Source organism: Felis catus, chromosome A2 (genome assembly GCF_018350175.1).
Source record: "Felis catus isolate Fca126 chromosome A2, F.catus_Fca126_mat1.0, whole genome shotgun sequence".
NCBI lineage: Eukaryota > Metazoa > Chordata > Mammalia > Carnivora > Felidae > Felis > Felis catus.
In genome coordinates this window covers 21,052,005-21,071,672 of record NC_058369.1, presented here as the reverse complement: position 1 = coordinate 21,071,672, position 19,668 = coordinate 21,052,005, and the positions used below count along the sequence as shown (strand labels likewise).

The window sequence follows — 19,668 nt, the reverse complement described above, 5'->3', positions numbered from 1 at the left end:
CCTAAACCTGGGTCCTCTATCCCCTTTTTCCCATCAGGTCATCACCACTTCGTGTTTCTAATGTTTTGAAGCATACTTTCGGAAAATGCTGATTTGATTCATTCATTCCTTCCTTGGCCATGTGAAATTAGTTTATTAATCTCTGTTTTCTAAGCCTGTAAACGCTGAAGGCCCTGCCCCAAACCCCCCCAAGTCGAATAGCCACATCTTGGCTTCCTATGGGAGGCACTGGAGCAGGACCCACCACCCTAGGGCCAGGGCAGCCAAGCCACCAGTCTGCTGGCCCTTGGGCTTGGCCTCTGCCCATCCTCCCACACTCAGTATGCCTCAGCAGCCCACTTCCTGGCAAGGTCCTCTATTGATGGCTAGGGTTCACCCCAAGCCTGTGGCTGCCCAGCAGTCTAATACACTCACTTCTAAGGGAGGGAGCAGAATAGGGGAGGAAAACAGCTCTTTTCACTTTCTCAGATGGCTTCCTTGCACTCAGCCAAGCCCAGGTCAGCTTCTAGACACCCCCTTGAATCCTCCAGTTGGAGGAGGAGTCAGGCAGCAGCCATCAGGATCCAGGCTATCCTCTCCATGGGCTGGTAGGGGCCCCAGATGCAGCTAGAGGGGGATGGGTAAAGTGGGGTGAGCAGGGAACTCACTCACATCCCTCTGCCAGTCCAGCACACTGAAGCCTCTCTAGCCAGCCACATCTCCTTCTTAGAGCTAGGAGACAGTTGCTCAGAAACAGCCTGATTTCCATCCTAATTAGGGATCCACCCCAGCCTTCCCCAAGTGCTGGTTCTCAGGGGCTCCCCAAAGAGAAGTTTCAGCACACACTAAGATCAAATCTCCAGGGTTTTCTGAGACTACAAACTTGGCCCTGGTGTAGGGAGAGAGCGAGTGGGTGGGGCTAGGTTTCCATACAATTCCTGACTAGGATCTCAAGGATTGTTGGGCCCCTGCCCTGGCTTCTCTTCCAGATTCTCCCCCTCCCCCCCCCCCCCCATGAACAGGAGATGAGGCAACAGCAGCTGTGGCCCCCTGCCCACTTCCCACTGCCCGGCCCCTGCCCACTTTTGCCATGGGTACCACTGGTGGGCCCGTTCCCTGGATTCCCTGTCCTAATGAAGCCTTTCACTTTCCCCACTGGATTTTTATTAAGGAAACTCTTGGTTCCTCAATGCAGCCTTTTAAAAGATCATTCACCCCATGTGGAGGACAATAAGAAAGAACTTAATTAAAAAAAAAAAAAAAAAAAAAAAAAAGATCATTCTTCACCGAGGATGGGAAATGCTGCACAGACTCCAGGGAGGCCTTATAAGGGACGCCAGCCCCTAACCTCACACCAGGCCTTAGCAGTCAGCTAGTAGCTTGCACTCAAGGACTCAGCTGAGGGGGACTCAGGTGACCAGTCTTGACCTCTTTCCCCCAGGGAGGAAGATGACTGGAGTGTACCTTAATCCATCCCAACAGGGTGTGTTTCACTTCCATAAGCATCCCCTTGGACAGAGAGGGAAGACCAGGACAAGGGGACAGTTGTGGTCTGGCAAGGATTCCAAAATGAATCAATAGAGGCCTGTCTGTCATCAAATGGAGGGAACTATAGTAGTTGGAACACTCAAAGCCCAGATTGGCCTGTTAGGAGGACAAGGGGGGCTCTGCTCTCACAGATAAAGATACAGAAGAATGATGTGGCAGACCAGCAGCTTGGTTTATGGACATGACCTCATCTGTTCATGCTGCCCCCCACCCCCAGCCGATAAGAATCTGGTGCTGTTTCCTGTAGTCCAAGGGTCTCAGACAATGGTGTGAACTGCTAGGCCTGCTGGAAAGGACATTGTTTAGGGAAGAAAAAACAACATACCAGCACAAAGACAGGGCAGGACCAGTCTAAATGTAGGGCCTGTTTACAAATCCCTGATTTCCAAGGGGGGAACACAATGGAGAATTGTTTTTGGTGAGGCTGGAGTCCCCTCCACAATGCTCCTGGGGGCTGGGGATGGCTTTGATGGCCCAGACAGGTCTCAGATGCTCTGAGGGGGATGGACACTGATGGCGCAGATGCCTTCCTGTTTATCAGAGGTGCTCGCAGGGCAGGGTCAAGGAACAAGTTTATACCAAAGACAAGGGGGAGGAGCCCTGGGCCTCTCTCCTTCCATATGGGTCTCATGCTGTTGCACATACTAGAGGTGGTTTGCCACAGAGAAGCTAGAACGAGGTTTTGGGTTTTTGTTTTCTGAAAAATATCACCTTTTTGGTTTATGGCCTCCAATTGCCACATTGCTTTCTGGAAAAAAAAATGTACAAGGCATGAGATCCTGCCAAATCTCAGACGCCTCTGGAATGGGGTGTCCTGGCTTAGTTAGTAGGGAGACTTCTCATGCCCAGGGACCCCAAAGATGCTGCAACTCACCTCCAGCCTGGGAGCACACAGGAGCTAACACAGGGTCCCTGGGGGCAGGGCCAATGGATTTGCTATTTCTCATAGCAACCTCCTGCCTGGTCCTTAGGTTAGAGCCATTGATGTCACTAACTAGAGGGAGGCCTTAGTGTGTGTGTGTGTGTGTGTGTGTGTGTGTGTGTGTGGTATATAAGGAGGGTGGGGCAAAAGAACAGAACTGTTTCACCCATGTCCTTTGCGACTGGCAGTCATTTTTTGGAGGTAGGAGGAGGGCAGCTGCAATTAGGACAATCACTTTTGGGTCTGGATAGATCATGAAGGCAGACCTGTCTGAGTCTTTGACCTGGGATGAAAGTGTCATTAATAACTTTTATACTAATTTCAAAATCCGATAGGAGCATATCTCATGAATAAATGCAAATGGATGTATTTAGAACAAGTGAAGAGAATTAAGTCCTATACAATCCCAGAATAGAAGCAAACTTTTCAAACTTCCAGCTCTAAAGGGTTATAACCTTCTTCCTCAATATGCTGACAGTGCCCTCTCGTGTTTGACAGTAAAACAACAGGCTTATGCATACAAGGTATAAGCACTTCCATCAATGCAGTAGACATCAAACTGTCTCTGAATGTGGGGTCCAGAGTCAGACAACATGAGTGGAGAAACGTTAATAAGACAGACAGGTCTCTGCCTTTAGGGGGCTTCCAATCTAGTGGGAGAGATAGATCCACAACTGTAGGATCAGGTAGAGAATGATGCTAGCCCTAATAGGAGTATAAACAGAGACCAGTGGCAGTGCCTAAGGGTGAAGAAATGGCCCTTAGGCTGGATTCAACAGGCTGAGGATAAAGGTTATGTATGGCTCTCCAGAGTGCAGACTTCATGCTCAGGGCCAGGGTTCCAGGGTAGCCAGGGCAGAGTGCCTGTGGGTGGGGTATCCAGGAAGATGCAGAAGAGTAGGGCCGTATTTGTGGAAGGCCTTGCTTGGATGCCAATCTCAGCAGAGCCATTCTAAGTAAAGAGCTAGCAGATGTTTTATGGCAATTAGCATAAGGGAAAAGAGTGGATGTGTCAGCAAAGCAAGTGGACATAGGAACCCATGAAGACAGAAGGCTTTTCCTGCAGTCCTCTGAGGCACAGGGGTCTAGAGCTGAGCCCTGGTGATTGGGATAGTGAGGAATGCAAATGTCTGTAGAACACTCAAATTGATAAGAAAGAGGATGGTTGAGGATAAAGGGAAATAGGAGGAAGTTCTGGGATTCTGGCCTTAGTTTATGCTTCCTACAAAGGTAAGAATTAGAGAAAGTAGAGAAGGTGCTTTGGGAATTTTTATGTAACATCTATTTCTACCCTCCTCAAGTGAACTATTCGTTTTAGGACCTAAGTTATAAAACACTAATTATTTCTAACAGACACACCATTTGTGAAAACACATATTTAAAACATACAAGATGAGCCTGGGGCATCTTGTAGCTCCAAAAAGTAAAGAAGTGCTCAGAAAAACAACAGAAAAAAAAAAACCCACACAATAATAGTGGTATGTGAAAAGGACACAGGAACTCCCAGTGGCCAAAGCTAGAATAATTTGAGCAACAAAATAAATCAAGTAGTACTGGATTATAACTCAGAGTATACTATACATATCCCTAAGTCTAGACTGATATAAACAAACGACCGAATAAATAAATGGGAGAGAATAGGTAAATCTCCCACGCAGAAGAATTCCAAATAATTAGATATTCTGTCCTCAAGGAGGGAGGGGGCATAAACCCCTGCTCATTAATTGTGAGCTACACAGAGTAACTTTCTTCCAAAAGGCACAGTCTGGAAAGGGGGGAAAAGAAGTAACTTTACACTGGAGAAACCTGACAAACACTCCTTGACCAGGTGATCAAGGTCACCATCAGCAGAAGACTTGTTGACAGAATGTAATTTGGATATGATGTGATGACAACAGCACTTTACCTGTGTGCTCTCCCTCTCCCAGGCCCATAATCCTGGTCTAATCATGAGAAAAACATCAGGCAAATTCAAACTGAGGGCTCTCAAAATACCTGACCAGTACTCCTCAAAACTGCCAAGGTCATCAAAAACAAGGAAAATCTGACAAACTGTTACAGCCAAGAGGAACCTAGGGAGACATGACGACTCAGTGCAATGTGGTATCCTGGATGGGATCCTGGAACAGAAAAGAGACATTAGGTAAAAACTAAGGAAATCTAAATAAACTTTGGGTTTTAGTTGATAATAATATATTGTTCATTAATTGTAACAATGTACCATATTAAGACGGTAATAACGGGGAAAACCGGGTTTGGGATATTTGGGGACTCCCTGTACTATCTTCACACTTTTTTTTTTTTGTAAATCTAAAACTATCCTAAACTAAGAGTTCGTTTAAGAAAAAAAGCCCCGTTTAAAAAGAAAGAAAGAAAGAAAGAAAGAAAGAAAGAAAGAAAGAAAGAAAGAAAGAAGGAAAGAAGGAAAGAAGGAAAGAAGGAAAGAAGGAAAGAAGGAAAGAAGGAAAGAAAGAAAGAAAGAAAGAAAGAAAGAAAGAAAGAAAGAAAGAAAGAAAGAAAGAAAGAAAAAGAAAGAAAGCAAGCCCTGTTATTTAGTGGAGAATGACTGATTAGGCCCAGATGAAGAAGAGAACATTTCAAAGTTGGGGACTTTCCAATCTACAAGAATGGTATTGGCTATTAATATAAATGGAGAGTAAAGGTATAGAGATGAAGAAAAAGTTAATGGGTGGGAGTGTGTGCATGTGCACGTGTGCTGTTCCCATAAGAACATGCTAGGTACTCATAAGATGTTCAGGGAGCTGAATGTCTGGGTGACAAAGGCACCCCCACCCCCCACCCCCACCACAAGCTCTACCTCCCGTCCACTGCAGGTGGAGCCCAGAAAGCGCTATTAGAGGCCCACTACTTTCAGTTAAGATGGCGCCTCTCACACTTGAGTAGTATACAAGTGGATTTTTTAAAAAATTTTTACTTTTTGAGGGAGTGAGATCTGGGGAGGGCCAGAGGAAGAGGGAGAGGAAGAAAGAGGGTCTTAAGCAGGCTCCCATGCCCAGTGCGGAACCCAACATGGGGCTCGATCTCACGACCGTGAGATCATGACCTGAGCCAAAATCAAGAGTCAGACACTTAACTGACTGAGCCACCCAGGTGCCCCACAAGTAGATTCAAAGATACTACCCCAGATGTCTTGAGAATATGCCTGGTGACCCAAGTTACAGAAATTCTAGATTAAGAACTAAAGTCTTAATCTTGGAAGTGTCTTTCAGTTGTGAATTATAAGAATTGAGTCTTTAGGATAGGTAAAAAATGGATTTTTGAAATGAAAATCCACAATTTAAAAACTCTTCTGTCTCTTGCAGAGCTGTGACAAGGTGTCCTTGGAAGCCAGGCTAGGAAGCACAACACTGAGTCATCAAAATCACCAGAGAGAAAAGGAAGAAAAAAGGCTCAGTCGTGGGTAGCCCTGAGGTGTTAGCTGTGCAGTAGGCCCAGTGAGCAGTGAGCTCTAGGAGGAGGCAGGTCTTCCAGAAAAGAAGGGCAGCTGATAGTGACCTGATGTCTGGCTTATGAGGGAAACTGTATTTTGAGGTAATTGTCATGTGGAACATTTGAGAATTAGCCACAGGTACATAGCAAATTGAGCAATTAACAAAGAGATAGGAATTCATTTCAGGAAAGAACCAATGTCCAAGAGAGGAAAAATAATCCTAGTGTACTGCCTGGCTCAGAAGTACACAGCATTTACATAGTCATAATAGGTAAACTGAAGGTTACTAACGTAAATACTGAAGGTTAATGTAATAAAGATTGTGATGCAATGATAAAAGATGGAGAGAATGAAAGGCTTTAAAGGTGCTAGCTAGATCCTTATGTAACAAAATAGGAAGTCAGTAATATATAAGATTAATAAATCAAGAAATGGCTAAAAAAAATGGAAGGTGGTTGGCTTTAGGGAATGGGACGAGGGTAGGGAAGGGTAATTCAAAAGACTATTTTCATTATACTCTCCTTTTAGTACTTCTCAATTCAAGGCTTTTAAAATTCTGCATTACTTTACTATATACTCTAATAATAGTAAAAAGACAAGTACCTCACCCCACACCCCATGTGATTCCAAGTGAATCTGGTCAAATCTGAAAGTGATCACTGTAAGCACCAAGGATGTTAAGTCCCCACGGGTCAGCAACATTTGAATGGAGAACCCTATCCTCCGTCATTGGTGACAATGACTCAGTGAGACCCTGAGAACTGAGTATCTGGCAAAGGTCCTGAGTTTCCCCCACTAATCTAAATCCCACAAAATCATTAAAAACAAACAAATGTGAGATAGGTTCCATTCAATTTCTCCCAAAACCTTCTGCCAGATTCCTAGCTGCCTTGTCTAATGTGGCTGTCCTGGCACGGCTCCCTTACCCGAGACAGAAAGAAATGCCCGAGTCACCAGGCAGCAAGGTTTTCAGTGGAGGTACGCTGCCGACCGCACCGCCTGAGTGAACAGAGTCCTTCCACCCAGGGTGAGCATGGCAGTCCCTGCCCTGGTTGGGGCCCAGGGCCCCAAGCCTTGCAATAGTGGCCCATTCTCAGTCCAGTGTAAACTCCTTTGTGGGCTCACCTCCCTGATGGGAGCCTGTGTTTATTTGTGCAACGATGAAATCTCTGCCCCCGCCTGTAAAGTTGATTTCCCTGCAAACTGCTTCCCTCCAAGGCAACATGTCTATGTTCTAAGCTGAGAATTCTACATTTATCCACCGCATTTTATAGAGTAGAAGCATGAGTTTTCTATTTCCTCACTCTGCCCTCTGGATTCCTCCGAATGCTAGATAAATTCCAGAGTGAATTTATGAGGAGACACCAATGGAGAGAAAACCTTTATTTGCATAATAACAAACGTGGGTGAAGTAAGAAGAGGCATATGAGAACCAGACTAGGGTGGTAGAAGAGAAGAGGGCTCTCTGGGGATGAGGCAGAAAGAGCTGAGATGCTCTCGTAACCACTAACACGTTCCGAGGTTGGCATCTCCCCTGGGACTTCTCTTTCCTAGGTTCTTACTCTCACTGCTGGCCCCCTTTCCTTGTCTCGCAGTCCCAAAGGGCCCCCTCTCCCAAGCCCGATGGAGGAGCACAGCTTCATACCCAAATGTGCTCAGCAGCTACTACTCAGAAGCTGTTACTTGGATTTTTTGCTGCTCTTAGTGATTTTGACACCCTTGGACTGCCAGGAGTGGCCCCTCCTGCCACCAGAGGACTCTGGTTTTTCTAGTAAGTAAGGTCCTGGCCAATCAGTACAAGAAGGGCCTGGGTTCTCTTCCAGGCTGGTGTCTCTGCAGAAATGCCCCCCGGAGTGGAAGGTGCTGCTGCAGCAAGGGACGGCACCTGAGTTTTCAAGTGTGTGGTCTGTGGTGAAAGAAAGGTGGGAGAGGAAGACTCAACCCTCTGCCTCTCAGGCTCAGGTCCTTAAGCCCCTACCTAGCCGCTTTCCTTCCCAAACTAAAGGCACCAACCACGAGTCCCCATCTGGCGGCAAGCCCTCCCCCTTTCCCAGGCACCACAAGTCCCCCGACCTCCACCCCAGTTCTTAGACCAGACCATCCCTCTGGTCCCACCTGTGGCTTCAGCAGAAGGTGCACACTCTTCACACTCCCATTTCTTACTGTTGGCTCTAAGAGAAGAACAGTCCCTATGAGTTCCGTGGGATCCGCATGTAGCACACAGAATGAGGCGCCATCTCCTGCAGGAAGAGCCAAGGGTCGTGGAGACAAATATTACACTATCACTCTCGGGAGGCTAGCTACAGGCCAGGCCTTTGCTGAGGGTTTCCCAGGCATTTTTCACCACACATTTTACCTGTGACCCACATGTGGCTGAGTGCCAAGTCCCGGACCCCGCAGTCAGGCACGGACACTCAAAAGGTGGATTTGGGAAAGAATTGGATCTGAGGGTTTCTGCCCTGGGCACAAGGAGGAGCAGGCCCTGCAGGGACCTGTCCACTTGTGCAGGAGTGAATCCTGGACTGGTGAGAATGGGACCTGAGTTCACCCTGAGGTCTGCACACAAGAGCAAGTTTCTTGCTCCTAATAACTGTGCCAAGGTCTAACTCTATGATGGCACCAATGAGAGATCTTTCTAGCCAGGAGCCTTTCCCTACCCTTCGTCCTCAAAGCTGTCTCTGCCTTGTTCATACAGACAGATGGGGGCATCACAATGTTGGTAGCGCTGATACAACTCCGAGAAAGCCCCTGGCTCGAGTTCCCAGGCAGCATCTCTACAGTGGGAGAAGAAATACTGAGTAAGGGGCATGTAATCGGTGGTGAAACCTGGGAGGAAGTAGAAAGAACTAGAGCTAGCACAGGAAAAGAGTGCAACAGCCTGCCTGACTATTTTAAACAAGATGGGCTGAGTGGCCTGACAGTGGAAGAGGGTTGAGGCAGGATGAGTGGAACATGGGGCGGGGGTGGGGGTGGGGGGTTGTGTTCCTTAGTTCCCCACTGGAATTCAAGAACCAACCCACCAGGGAATTCTGATACCCAAGTACCCTTTTCAGGAACATGTCTACCCCACCCCCCATGATTCCCTCCCAATTTTTCTTTTTATAACTCAAAAGCCCTCCCTCCACTCCTTCCCTCTTTCCCATATACAAAGGCATGGGCTGCTTCTTCATTTTCTGAACTACCCTCACACTCACCTCCTCTCTAGAAATCTAGCAACCCACTCCCTGGCTCAATCCCTGCCTTAGAGTTTCCACTACCTGTCTGGAATATGAATTCCCATTCTTAGCATTTCTTGAGGAAACTCTTCTCGATTGTTACACTGTGGACATTTGAAGAAATGCTTTGCTGATGTGTGGGCATATTTCTGTAAGAGAAACATGGAAGAGCGTTGTGTTTATAAAAACACCATCTTTGATCACCTCCTCTCCACCCCAACCCTCATTTCACAAAGAGGATGTTGCTAAGAGAGCTTGACTGGAGATTTCCACTGAAGAGCTATGGGTAAGCTAGTGTGAGGGGTGCAAATCCAGGTATCAGACCAGAGACCAAGCTCAAATCAAGAAACTTCCCAGGAGTGCCTCAGCTGTCATCTCTGGCTGTGGGGCTTGGCAGTGCTGACCCGTTCGGGGTCCTTTTCCTTCTATTTCAGGAAATAAGCCTGATTTTGAGGCTGCTTGACTCATTCTAGGTTAAACTCATTTGCTCTAGCCATCCTAAGGATTTTGTTCAGTCTAAATGTTATCATGAATGAGGTCTTACAAGTCACGAGTGACAAGAGACTGGGCTGACTTTTCCTCTGACTGCCTGGAACCACCCCTGCATACAGGCCTCCAGGATGGAGCACGGAAGCCGAGACTGCCTGAGCATTCCCAAGGTGCTGTGAACTAGAGAAAATGTGGGAGGTCCCCAGGGCAGAGAAAGGCCCACCTGTATGCACTTGCGGTGGTAGACAGTTTGACTACAACATGGACTCTGGATGTTTTCAACACTTGCTTGGGATAAGTCTTCACAACATAAGACACAGCTTTCCTCCCCTGCCTTCCCCTGCTGGATGTCCTGTGTTGGGCGATGTTTTCCACAAAATGATCTGTAGCAGAGTAAACAGACGTACTTGGCTCATCGTTGATGCTGTCTTCCAGCTGCCCGGCCTAGGAAGGGCAACCACCCAGGCCGTTGCGCAGCGAACCTCCTCGCTCGTGGGGAGGAGGGGAGCAGGGGGAGGAACAGCCCACATGCCTCCTCACAGCTGTTCCCCAACTGAACAAAACTCCGGGGACTATCTCCACAGCCTCCTGTTCCTGAAAGCCCCGCTTAGCTCTGAGCAGCTGTCTAAGAACCCCAGCTGTTTGTAATTTAAGAAGGGGATGGGAAGCAAGAAGTAACCCCTGTGAAATCACCAAGCCAAGACACTGTTTCTCATTATTGAATGGTGGGACAGATTCACCAGGAATCAAAACAGGCCCGTGAGAACTGGACTCTGATTTCCTTAGTGGCCAATTCAGAGCAACTTGCGAAAGGGCAGCCCGACATTTCCCCTTCGTCACTCACTTGTACTCTCCAAAAAATTGTGAAAGGCAACCCCTTTCTTGGCCACAAGGAAGATGGAAGTTTCTGACGCATTGATCCTTCTGGCAGTTGATGGCAGCTCCCTTTTTCTTGCACACAAAGCAGATCTGCAAATGAGATCCCAGGCAGTGCTCAGGGCCCCAAGAAAGACAAACAGACATTCTGTGGCACGTCACTCTATGGAAGGGAAATTCTATGAAGCAAAAGCCATTCCCTTTCCTTGGTTGACCTGAAAGCTCTGGGGGGCACCCTGAAGCTGCGTTTCAAGTGGCACTAGATTATTTGTTTTCCCAGGATGTTGCTCCCTCTCCTCACTTAGGGTACTACACCCCAGAGAAGCACGCAACTTAAGAGGAGGACCAATTGGGAAATCCAGGAGTCCTTTGACTTCTAAACTAACAGGTAGGGAAAAGAACAGAAACAGGGACGATCAGAGAGGTATGAGAAGAGGCCTATCCCAAGGCCCAGGCCCCTGTACTGGGGGATTCTAACCTTCCTAGAAGCCCGGGCTGCCTCCTTTTTGATGTCTTCCGGCAAGAATCCATGGAAACCTCTGTTGGACTGGCCTCTCTGAGGCAGCTTGCTAGATAGGATCTGGGGGAGCAGTAGAAGCAGGCTGTCAACATTGATGATCAATGAAACAGTGCAATGGGGTGAGGAAGAAGACAGGGTATATAGAGCTGGGCAGGATATACAGCGTATATGCATTTACAGGTAATTTACTTGACAAAGGGCTTACACAGAATTAACTGTGTAATGTGTTGGGTGCTCTAGGTGCTTTTCAAATATTAACTCATTTAATCCTCATAACAACTTCAAGAGGTAGGTACTGTCATCATCCCATTTTATAGGTTACAGGACTCCAGAGCCTGGGCCCTTACATACCTTTGTGCTACACTGCCTCTCATTTACTGAGGATTGCTTTTGTGTGCTGAGCCCTTTGGGGAAACAAATGCTGTGTACTGACTCATTTTATGTTCACTATAACCCTGTGATACAGATGCTATTGTGGTCCTCCTCTTTCAGAGGAGCCCATCGAGGTACAGGATGGTAAGTGAAACGGCTGGAGCCACACAGCAAGGAGGCAGCAGAGCTGACATTCACATCCAGGCCCACAGAACCCACACTCTTAGCCCACCCACTGTACTGACCCTTGGTACAGAATATGCTCTTCTCAGAGTGTACTCTCTACAGGAAGGGAAACAGGGCTTTAAAATCTGACTGTAGTCATTCTGCCCTATTGGGGAGGGGAAGGAATTGAACTTTTCTTTAAAAACACACTTTAAAAGCCTTTTTGTTTCTGAAAAGCCCCCACAGCCGATTCTAGAATGGGAAATCAAGAAAAAAGAAGATAAACTGTTCATGTACCCATAAACTGTTATGTATGTGTATGTACACTGGAAAAATGCCAGCACCCCAGCCCCACCCCAAGAATCTTCCAAAAATACTGGGGAGGGCACTGGACTGGCTGCAGTGATTACATGTAATATATAATGGGGGCTCAGGTTATTTTATTGACATTATAAAAGGGTGACCCTACAAGGCTAGACGACTTGAGGATGCTTGAATTACAGATTTATGTTCCCAATTAGGCTTAAACATATCTATTTAACACTGATTATCTCAGGTCTTTAGGACTATATGAGTGATTTGTTTTTATACTCCTATTATTAATGTTTTCTACAATGAACACCTATTATTTCTATAAACAGAAAAATCAACAATGGAAGATCAGAAATAATCTAAATGTCATTTAAGAGCAGTTTAATACTTTAATCCCCCATACCATGGAATACCAATTAGCTATTAAAAGAAAAAAACCAGACCAATATGTTCCATGGAGAAAGATCTTCATAAGTATTAAGAGATAAAAAAAAAACAAGCAAAATACAAAACACTGTGTATAGTATGTTTATTTTTATGTTGAAAATGTATATGCTTGTAAAGGCATTGAGATTAGCCAAGACCTGGTACCCAAACCACACAGGACTTACAAGAGAGGAAAATCACAGACCAATCTTTCTCACAAGTATAGATGTAAAAATGAAACAAAATATTAGCAAATTGAATCCAGTACCATATAAAGAGGATAATACATCATGATCAAGTAGGGTTTATACCACAAATGCATTAAAAAATTCAATTGATGTAACAAACCACATTAACAAAAGAAAGAAGAAAAATGACCATCTCAGTAGATGTAAAAATAAAAAAGCATTTGAGAAAATTCAACACACATTCACGATATTCTCAGCAAACTAGAAATAAAAGGAAACTTCTTCAATCTGATTAAAAGCCTACAGTTAACATCATATTTTAATGTTGAAAAATAGGATGCTGTCTTCTGATGCTGGGAATAACACAAGGATATGTACTCATGTAATTCCTATTCAATACTAGATTGAAAGTCCTAACTAGTATAACAGGGCAAGGAGAATGAAAAGAATTTAAAGATTGGAAAAGAAGATGTGGTGCATATGTATGTGTGTGTACACACACACACACACACACACACACACACATGAGTATTATTCAGCAATCAAAAAGAATGAAATCTTGCCATTTGCAACTATCAGGATGGAACTAGCGGGTATTATGCTAAGCAAAATTAGTCAGAGAAAGACAAATATCACATGACTTCACTCATATGAGGACTTTAAGATACAAAACATGACATAAGAGAAGGGAAGCAAAAATAATATAAAAACAGGAAGGAGGACAAAACATAAGAGACTCTTAAATATGGAGAACAAACAGAGGGTTACTGGAGGGTGTGTGGGAGGGGGAATGGGCTAAATGGGTAAGGGGCACTAAGGAATCTACTCCTGAGATCGCTGTTGTACTATATGATAACTAACTTGAATGTAAATTAAAAAAAATTAAAAATAAAATAAATAAATAAATTTAAAGGTTGGAAATGAAGAAGTAGAACTGTCTTTATTCACACTACATGATTGTGTACACAGGAAATCCTAAGGCATTTACCAAAAATTTTAAAAATAAAAAAACTACTAAACAAATGAATTTAACAAGATTTCAGGATACAAAATCAACATACAAAATAAGCTGCATTTATATATGCCAGCAACAAACTTGAAACTGAAATTTTAAAATACTATTTATAATAGCATGAGTCACAAAATATTTAGGCACTCATTTAATAAAAGATGTGCAAGACTTCACTAAAAAACATTGCTGAGGGGCGCCTGGGTGGCGCAGTCGGTTGGGCGTCCGACTTCAGCCAGGTCACGATCTCGCGGTCTGTGAGTTCGAGCCCTGCGTCGGGCTCTGGGTTGATGGCTCAGAGCCTGGAGCCTGTTTCCGATTCTGTCTCCCTCTCTCTCTGCCCCTCCCCCGTTCATGCTCTGTCTCTCTCTGTCCCAAAAATAAATAAACGTTGAAAAAAAAAAATTAAAAAAAAAAAACATTGCTGAATAAAAAAATAAATAACAAATAAATTAAAAAAAAAAACATTGCTGAGACAAAATTTAAAAGGCCCAAATAAATGGGGAAATATATGACATCCATGGATTGGAAGATTCAATCTTCTTCATCAATTCTTCCCAAATTGACCTATAAATTCACTGCAATCCCAATCTCAATCCCAACAGGCTTTTTTTTATTTTTTAAGGAAAAACTCATAAGCTAAATATAGATTTTCATGGAAAAGGACCTGATAGCCAAAACAATCTTAAAAAGACTGTAGAACTTATAAATCTTGAGTTCAAGACACTATAAAGCCACAATAATCAAGACAATGCAGTACTGTTGTAAGGATGATGCACAGATCAATGACATAAAATAAATCACCCAGATCCAAAGATACATGGTTAATTGGCTTCGACAAACGCACCAAGGTAATTCAATGAGTAGGCAAAGATTTCTTGGGACACACACAAAAAGCACTAACCATAAAAGAAAAAAAAAACTGATAAGCTGAACTTCATCAAAATTAAAAACATTTGTTCTTCGAAAGACACCATTAAGAAAATGAAAAGGCAAGCCACAGACTTGGAGAAAATAGTGACAAAGCATACACATGTCTGAAAAAGGATTTATATCCAGAATATATTTAAAAACTCTTATAACTTGGTAAGACAAAACAGCTCTACTTTTACAAAGGAAAAATATTTGTTCAGACACTTCACAAAAGAACATAAGTGAATGGCCAGTAAGCACACAAAAGAAGCTCAACATCTTAAGTCAACAGAGAAATGCAAATTAAAACTACAATGAAATCCCAGTACACACCTAATAGAATGGCTAACATGAAAAAGATCGACCATATCAAGTTCTGCAAGAACTGCAAGAATATTGTGCAACCAGAATTCTCAGAAATTGCTAGTGGGAGTGTAAACTGGTACAATCTCTTTGAAAAGTGATTTGGCAACTTCACATAAAGTTAAACACGCAGTTAGCATACAACCAGTAATTCCACTCCCAGGCATTTGTCCAAGAGAAGTGAAAATGCGTGTTCACAAAAACACTTGTACAGGAATAGTCATTGCCACTTTATTCATAATAGGCCTCAAATGGAAACAATTCAAATGTCCATCAGCAGATGGATAAATAAGCCAATTATAAAATATTCATAGAACAGAATACTACTAGGGGACAAAAGGTACAAGCTACCCGTACATGCAATGACATGGGTTAATCTCCAAAATGCTGTATTGAGCAAAAGAAGCCAGAAACAAGAGTGCAAATGCTGTATGATTCCATTTATATGAAGTATAATAAAAGGCAAAAGTAATCTATGGATCAGAACATGATGATCTCTGAGGGGACTGACTAGAAGAGTGCAGGAGGGAACTTTCCAATGATGGAAATATTTACTTTGATTGGGGCAGTGTTTACATGAGGATATACATTATATCCCCATGATATAAGAGCTTATAAAAATGCATCAAATTGTACACTTAAAATGGGTACATTCTATAGTATGCAAATTATAGCTAATTAAGAAACAGCATAGTACAAACAACAGCTTGAAGGACAGTTGATAGCATGTGCTTCTGGGGAGAGGGGGAAAGATTGGGAATGCTGTTTTGAGAAGTATTGGGAATACTGTTTGAGAATGTACTGTTTAATTGTACATACTTTATACTGCCAGGATTTTATAGCAGGTACCTCTGGTATTACTTTTCAAAACTAGGATTAAAATTTTTTTTTTTAATATTTAGTTTTGAGAGAGAGAGAGAGAGAGGGAGAGGAGAACAAGTGGGGGAGGGGCAGAGAGAGAGGGAGACACAGAATCCAAAGGAGGCTCCAGGCTCTGAGCTGTCAGCACAAGAGCTCAACGCAGGGCTTGAACTCAAGAACCACAAGATCATGACCTGAGCTGAAGTCAGAAGTTTAACCAACTGGGTCACCCAGGAGCCCCTAAAAACTATGTTTTAAAAAGAAAAAAGCTATTGGGGCACTTGGGTGGCTCCGTTGGTTAAGCATCAGACTTCAGCTCAGGTCATGATCTCGTGGTTTGTGGGTTCGAGCCCTGCATCAGGCTCTGTGCTGACAGCTCGGATGGAGCCTGGTGCCTGCTTTGGATTCTGTGCCTCCTTCTCTCTCTAACCTTCTCTCTCTCTCTCTCTCTCTCTCTCTCTCTCTCTCTCTCTCTCAAAAATAAATAATAAACGTTAAAAAAAAGAAAAAAGCTATTAAGAAAAACAAACAGGGCTATAAATCTGAGGCTGGATGAAAGACTATATAGCAAATGCCATGAAACATTGAAAAGGAACCTTATACTCACAAGACAAAAATAATGCACGCTGAGATTGTCTTTCTGAAGAAATTCCCCCAGTTTTTCGGGATCCCCAGGTTCTCGAAGGCATAGCCGGCAAACTGGAAGAGAGAATGTTAAGAATTCAGTTTGGGAGTATAACCATCTCTCTAAATACAAGGAGGAGTCCAGTATTGGGAAGAGGACATTTTGACAAGGATGGAGGTTGGGATGAAGTGTTACATGGTATCAGTTATACATTTTGGCCACTTTTTAGGGAATTGGCTACAACTGCACACTTCATATACTTTTGTCTCAAGCGGCTTTAATTAACTTGTTTCTTGAACTTTGGAACATTTAAAAAATCAAGGACCCTGAGTTCTTCAGGATCTTAGAGAATCTGGGAAGTAGGACAGAGAAGCAAGTTTGTTGCCCTACACAGGTGGCCTTTGCTGAGGTCGGAATGCGGTTGAACAGAACCTCCAGTCTTTCTTACCAGGCCCTGAAGATGGCTTCCTTTGGGTTACCCTCCTTGTCTTGGCAGATTTTCTATACAAGAGAAGGAAGAAGTACAAGGTGGTCTTTGAGGATCCTGTCGACCACCAATGTGACATTTCCCTCAAAATGCCTCCATGGGTCTGAGGAAGGGCCAAAATATCAAAAGGCTAAGGCATCAGTTTCTTTTTTTATTGAATATTTTTTGAAAGCACAAACCGTACCAAGTTATCTGAATTATGTAAGATTGTGCTTTTCTGTTCCCGTTGGCTGTGCTGCCTGTGTAGACTGAATGAATGCAAGAGCAAATCCCCTTTTACTCTTTTACTGTTTCTTCTGCCACATACTCTGAATCTCTGTGGTACCGTGCTCATAAAGCATCAAAAAATGATACTAAAATTGAGTGTGAATTTCCTATTGCGAAGCACTATTGCCAGTAAGCAAGAATCTACAGACGGTTCTAAAAATGGGCATTGCTCGTATGCACATTTTCCAGATGAGGAAACTGAGGCATAATGAAATGAAGTAACCTGTCCCAGGTCACCTAGTGTTAGCAAGTGTTAGAGCCAGGATATGAATCTAGGGCTCCAGCGCCAGCACTTTGTTATTAGGGACAGCCCCAGGAGCATAGGTTGCTGGGCAGCTTCCGGGGGACCACTGGTGTGTGCTTCCATACTACCCAACCTCAGCCCTCAAGGCCACACAAGTGTAGCATATGCCACAGGCCTTTGGACAATTTCTCCCAAACTCCCTTACATCACCTACTCTACCTCAGTCTTTGACGTTCCTTCTTCTTTTCTTTAATAGTCTTCATTCGCTGCTGCCTCTCTCTCCTAACTTGAATTCTTCTATACTATTATGAGGACAATACCGGCTCTTCCAGCTATAAATACAAACAGGGCTTGGTCAGCAATTTAATTCTACACTTGATTCCACAGGGTCAAAGTAATAGTGTACTTCACCTCCCAACTCATGTGACATAATAAAAGGGACCCACCCAGTATCAAGGCTAGCATTAGCCAATAAATATTAAATTGTGTTAAGAACTGTTCTAGGCATTTTACATGTGTTAACTCACAAAGACTCTCATGCAGGAGGTACCACCATTATCCCTATTTTCAAGATGAGACTGAGGCACAGAGAGGTCACAGAGAGGCACTTCCCCAAGATCAGAGTTACTGCTATCACTCAGCAGAGTAAGAATTGGAATTATTGCTTGACCTAAGTGGGTCTTTTTTTCCTTTGTGCCTACTAAATACATGAGGGAGTGCTCAGGGAGAAAAAAAAAAAAAGGTTCTTTTTGCCTCCAAGTATGGGTGGCTTAATTCCACCCAGTAAAAGCTTAGAGAAGGTAGCTCTTTCCTAGTAAAAAAAAAAAAAAAAAAAAAAGCCCCTGGGATTTTGACTGCCTGAAGCAAGAACCCCCCCTAGTGGGAGACAAGAGAGAACACTGACAAATCACACCACTTTTCACCCAGCTCAGCAGGCCATTGACGTTTGGTCTGTTCCCAATCTTTGTCTAGATCTGAGCCAAGAGTAAGATGTCCCAGAGTGGAGAGGACATCCTGCCACTCCTCCCCCAACAAATGTCAGCAGACTGAAAATTTAGTTTTCATTGGTTAAAGGGGGAAATCCCTGAAAGGGAAATCCCTGAAAGAGAGACAAATGAAAAAGACATAAAATTCACTCCCATGAAGGAAGGGAAAGGACGGCAGCATTTCTTCCAAGGAGAGCTGAGTGAATCAGGTCACTCCAGGGACAGACACTCCAGCACCCATGTCCTCAGATCACAGCGGGGGAGCGTGAACATCTGCAGGGACTGTCAACTGTTCCCCATGGATACAACTACTAAGGCAACTAGCTGTTCAGAAAACTAAGACTAGACTGCTCTTCCTCTCTTTGTGTTTGTTCCATCTCCTCCTCTGACCCTTGAGTTGCACTTGCAGAAGTAATGACATCTGAGGGCTTCTTATTCAACAAAAGCACTTGGACAGGCTGGAAGAGGAGGGAGGAGGGCGTGCACTAGGGGATCCACTTTAGTGGCTACTGAGCGGCTCCGGGTTGTTGGGGGGAAATCCCGGCCATCTCACAATAGAAATAAAACCTTGAAACGTCAGTGCTTTGCATCGCTGGACCAAGACGTTCCTTGAATGGGATTCTGGGCACACTGATAGTTACGGGAAGACTCAACAATCTTCAGAGCATTTGAGGAGGGACTTTGCAAATGCCGGCTTCCACGAGCTGCTCAGTCCGAGACTTCCTAACCGAGCGGATGCTCCCTTGAAACGGTTATCAAGCTGTTTCACTGGATGAATGCTGGGTAAAGGCTTGTTGAGAAAATTAAAAATAGCGTGTTCGGCCCCGCCGCCGCAAGAATAAACAATGATTTGGAAAATACGTGTCGGTGTGGCCACAACCGTCCCCGGAGGTAATAGCCAGAGAAGGGGCTCAAGGAGCATCCCGCGAATGCCAGACCAGGTTCATGTCGCGCCTGCCGGGCGGCTGGTGCAGGCCCGGGCCGGAGGTCGCCTCTGCCGCTCGCTCCTCCCGATAGCGCACAGGCCGCCGCTCCCGGCCGGAGCCGCCCGCCCAGCTGTCGCCGAGGGCTCTGCTGTCCGGAGCTTTATTCGTTGTCACAAGCCGTGGGAGCTACCTCACGGGCGGCCGCCCCGCGCGGTGACTGCGCCAGCGAAGGGGGCGAGCGCGCAAACGGGGGCCGGGTCACGCGCACTGCGACCTAGGGAGACTGCGGCCGCGGAGACTACCGGAACACCAACCGTTGCCGGAGCAAGGCCGCTAACGGCCGCGCGCTAACGGCCACGCGCCCGCCCCGCCCCTTCCTCTCGCGCAGTCTGCGCCCGACCCCGCTCTCGCTTCACCCCCTCATCTCGCCCCGCCTTTTCCTCTCGCGCTGCCCGCGCCCAGCACGGCTCTCGCCCCGCCCTTTCCCCGTCGCCCCGCCCTTCCGTGCGAGCGCCAGGACCTCAG

At 45.0% G+C, this 19,668-nt stretch overlaps 1 protein-coding gene across 6 annotated transcripts; it reads right to left on the bottom strand.

The window, feature by feature from the left end:
* Positions 1 to 2,793: 2,793 nt before the first annotated feature.
* On the bottom strand, positions 2,794 to 19,459 carry PHF7 (PHD finger protein 7). 6 transcript variants are annotated; one of them, XM_006928848.5, is made up of 11 exons: positions 18,785 to 19,453; positions 17,451 to 17,563; positions 16,682 to 16,734; positions 16,216 to 16,307; positions 10,959 to 11,060; positions 10,449 to 10,573; positions 9,828 to 9,987; positions 9,158 to 9,264; positions 8,558 to 8,674; positions 8,016 to 8,140; positions 2,794 to 4,569 (listed from the first exon to the last, which is right to left on the bottom strand). In XM_006928848.5, the coding sequence occupies exons 2-11, from the start codon at positions 17,492 to 17,494 to the stop codon at positions 4,505 to 4,507; spliced, it is 990 nt and encodes a 329-aa protein (XP_006928910.1). In that variant the 5' UTR covers positions 17,495 to 17,563; positions 18,785 to 19,453; the 3' UTR covers positions 2,794 to 4,504. The 6 variants fall into 6 exon arrangements, with proteins under 6 accessions (XP_006928910.1, XP_019678174.1, XP_019678171.1 ...); XM_019822615.3 differs by lacking the exon at positions 2,794 to 4,569 and adding an exon at positions 7,269 to 7,806 and having other exon boundaries at positions 18,771 to 19,454; XM_019822612.3 differs by lacking the exon at positions 2,794 to 4,569 and adding an exon at positions 7,269 to 7,806 and having other exon boundaries at positions 18,826 to 19,454.
* Between the last annotated feature and the right edge of the window lie 209 nt (positions 19,460 to 19,668).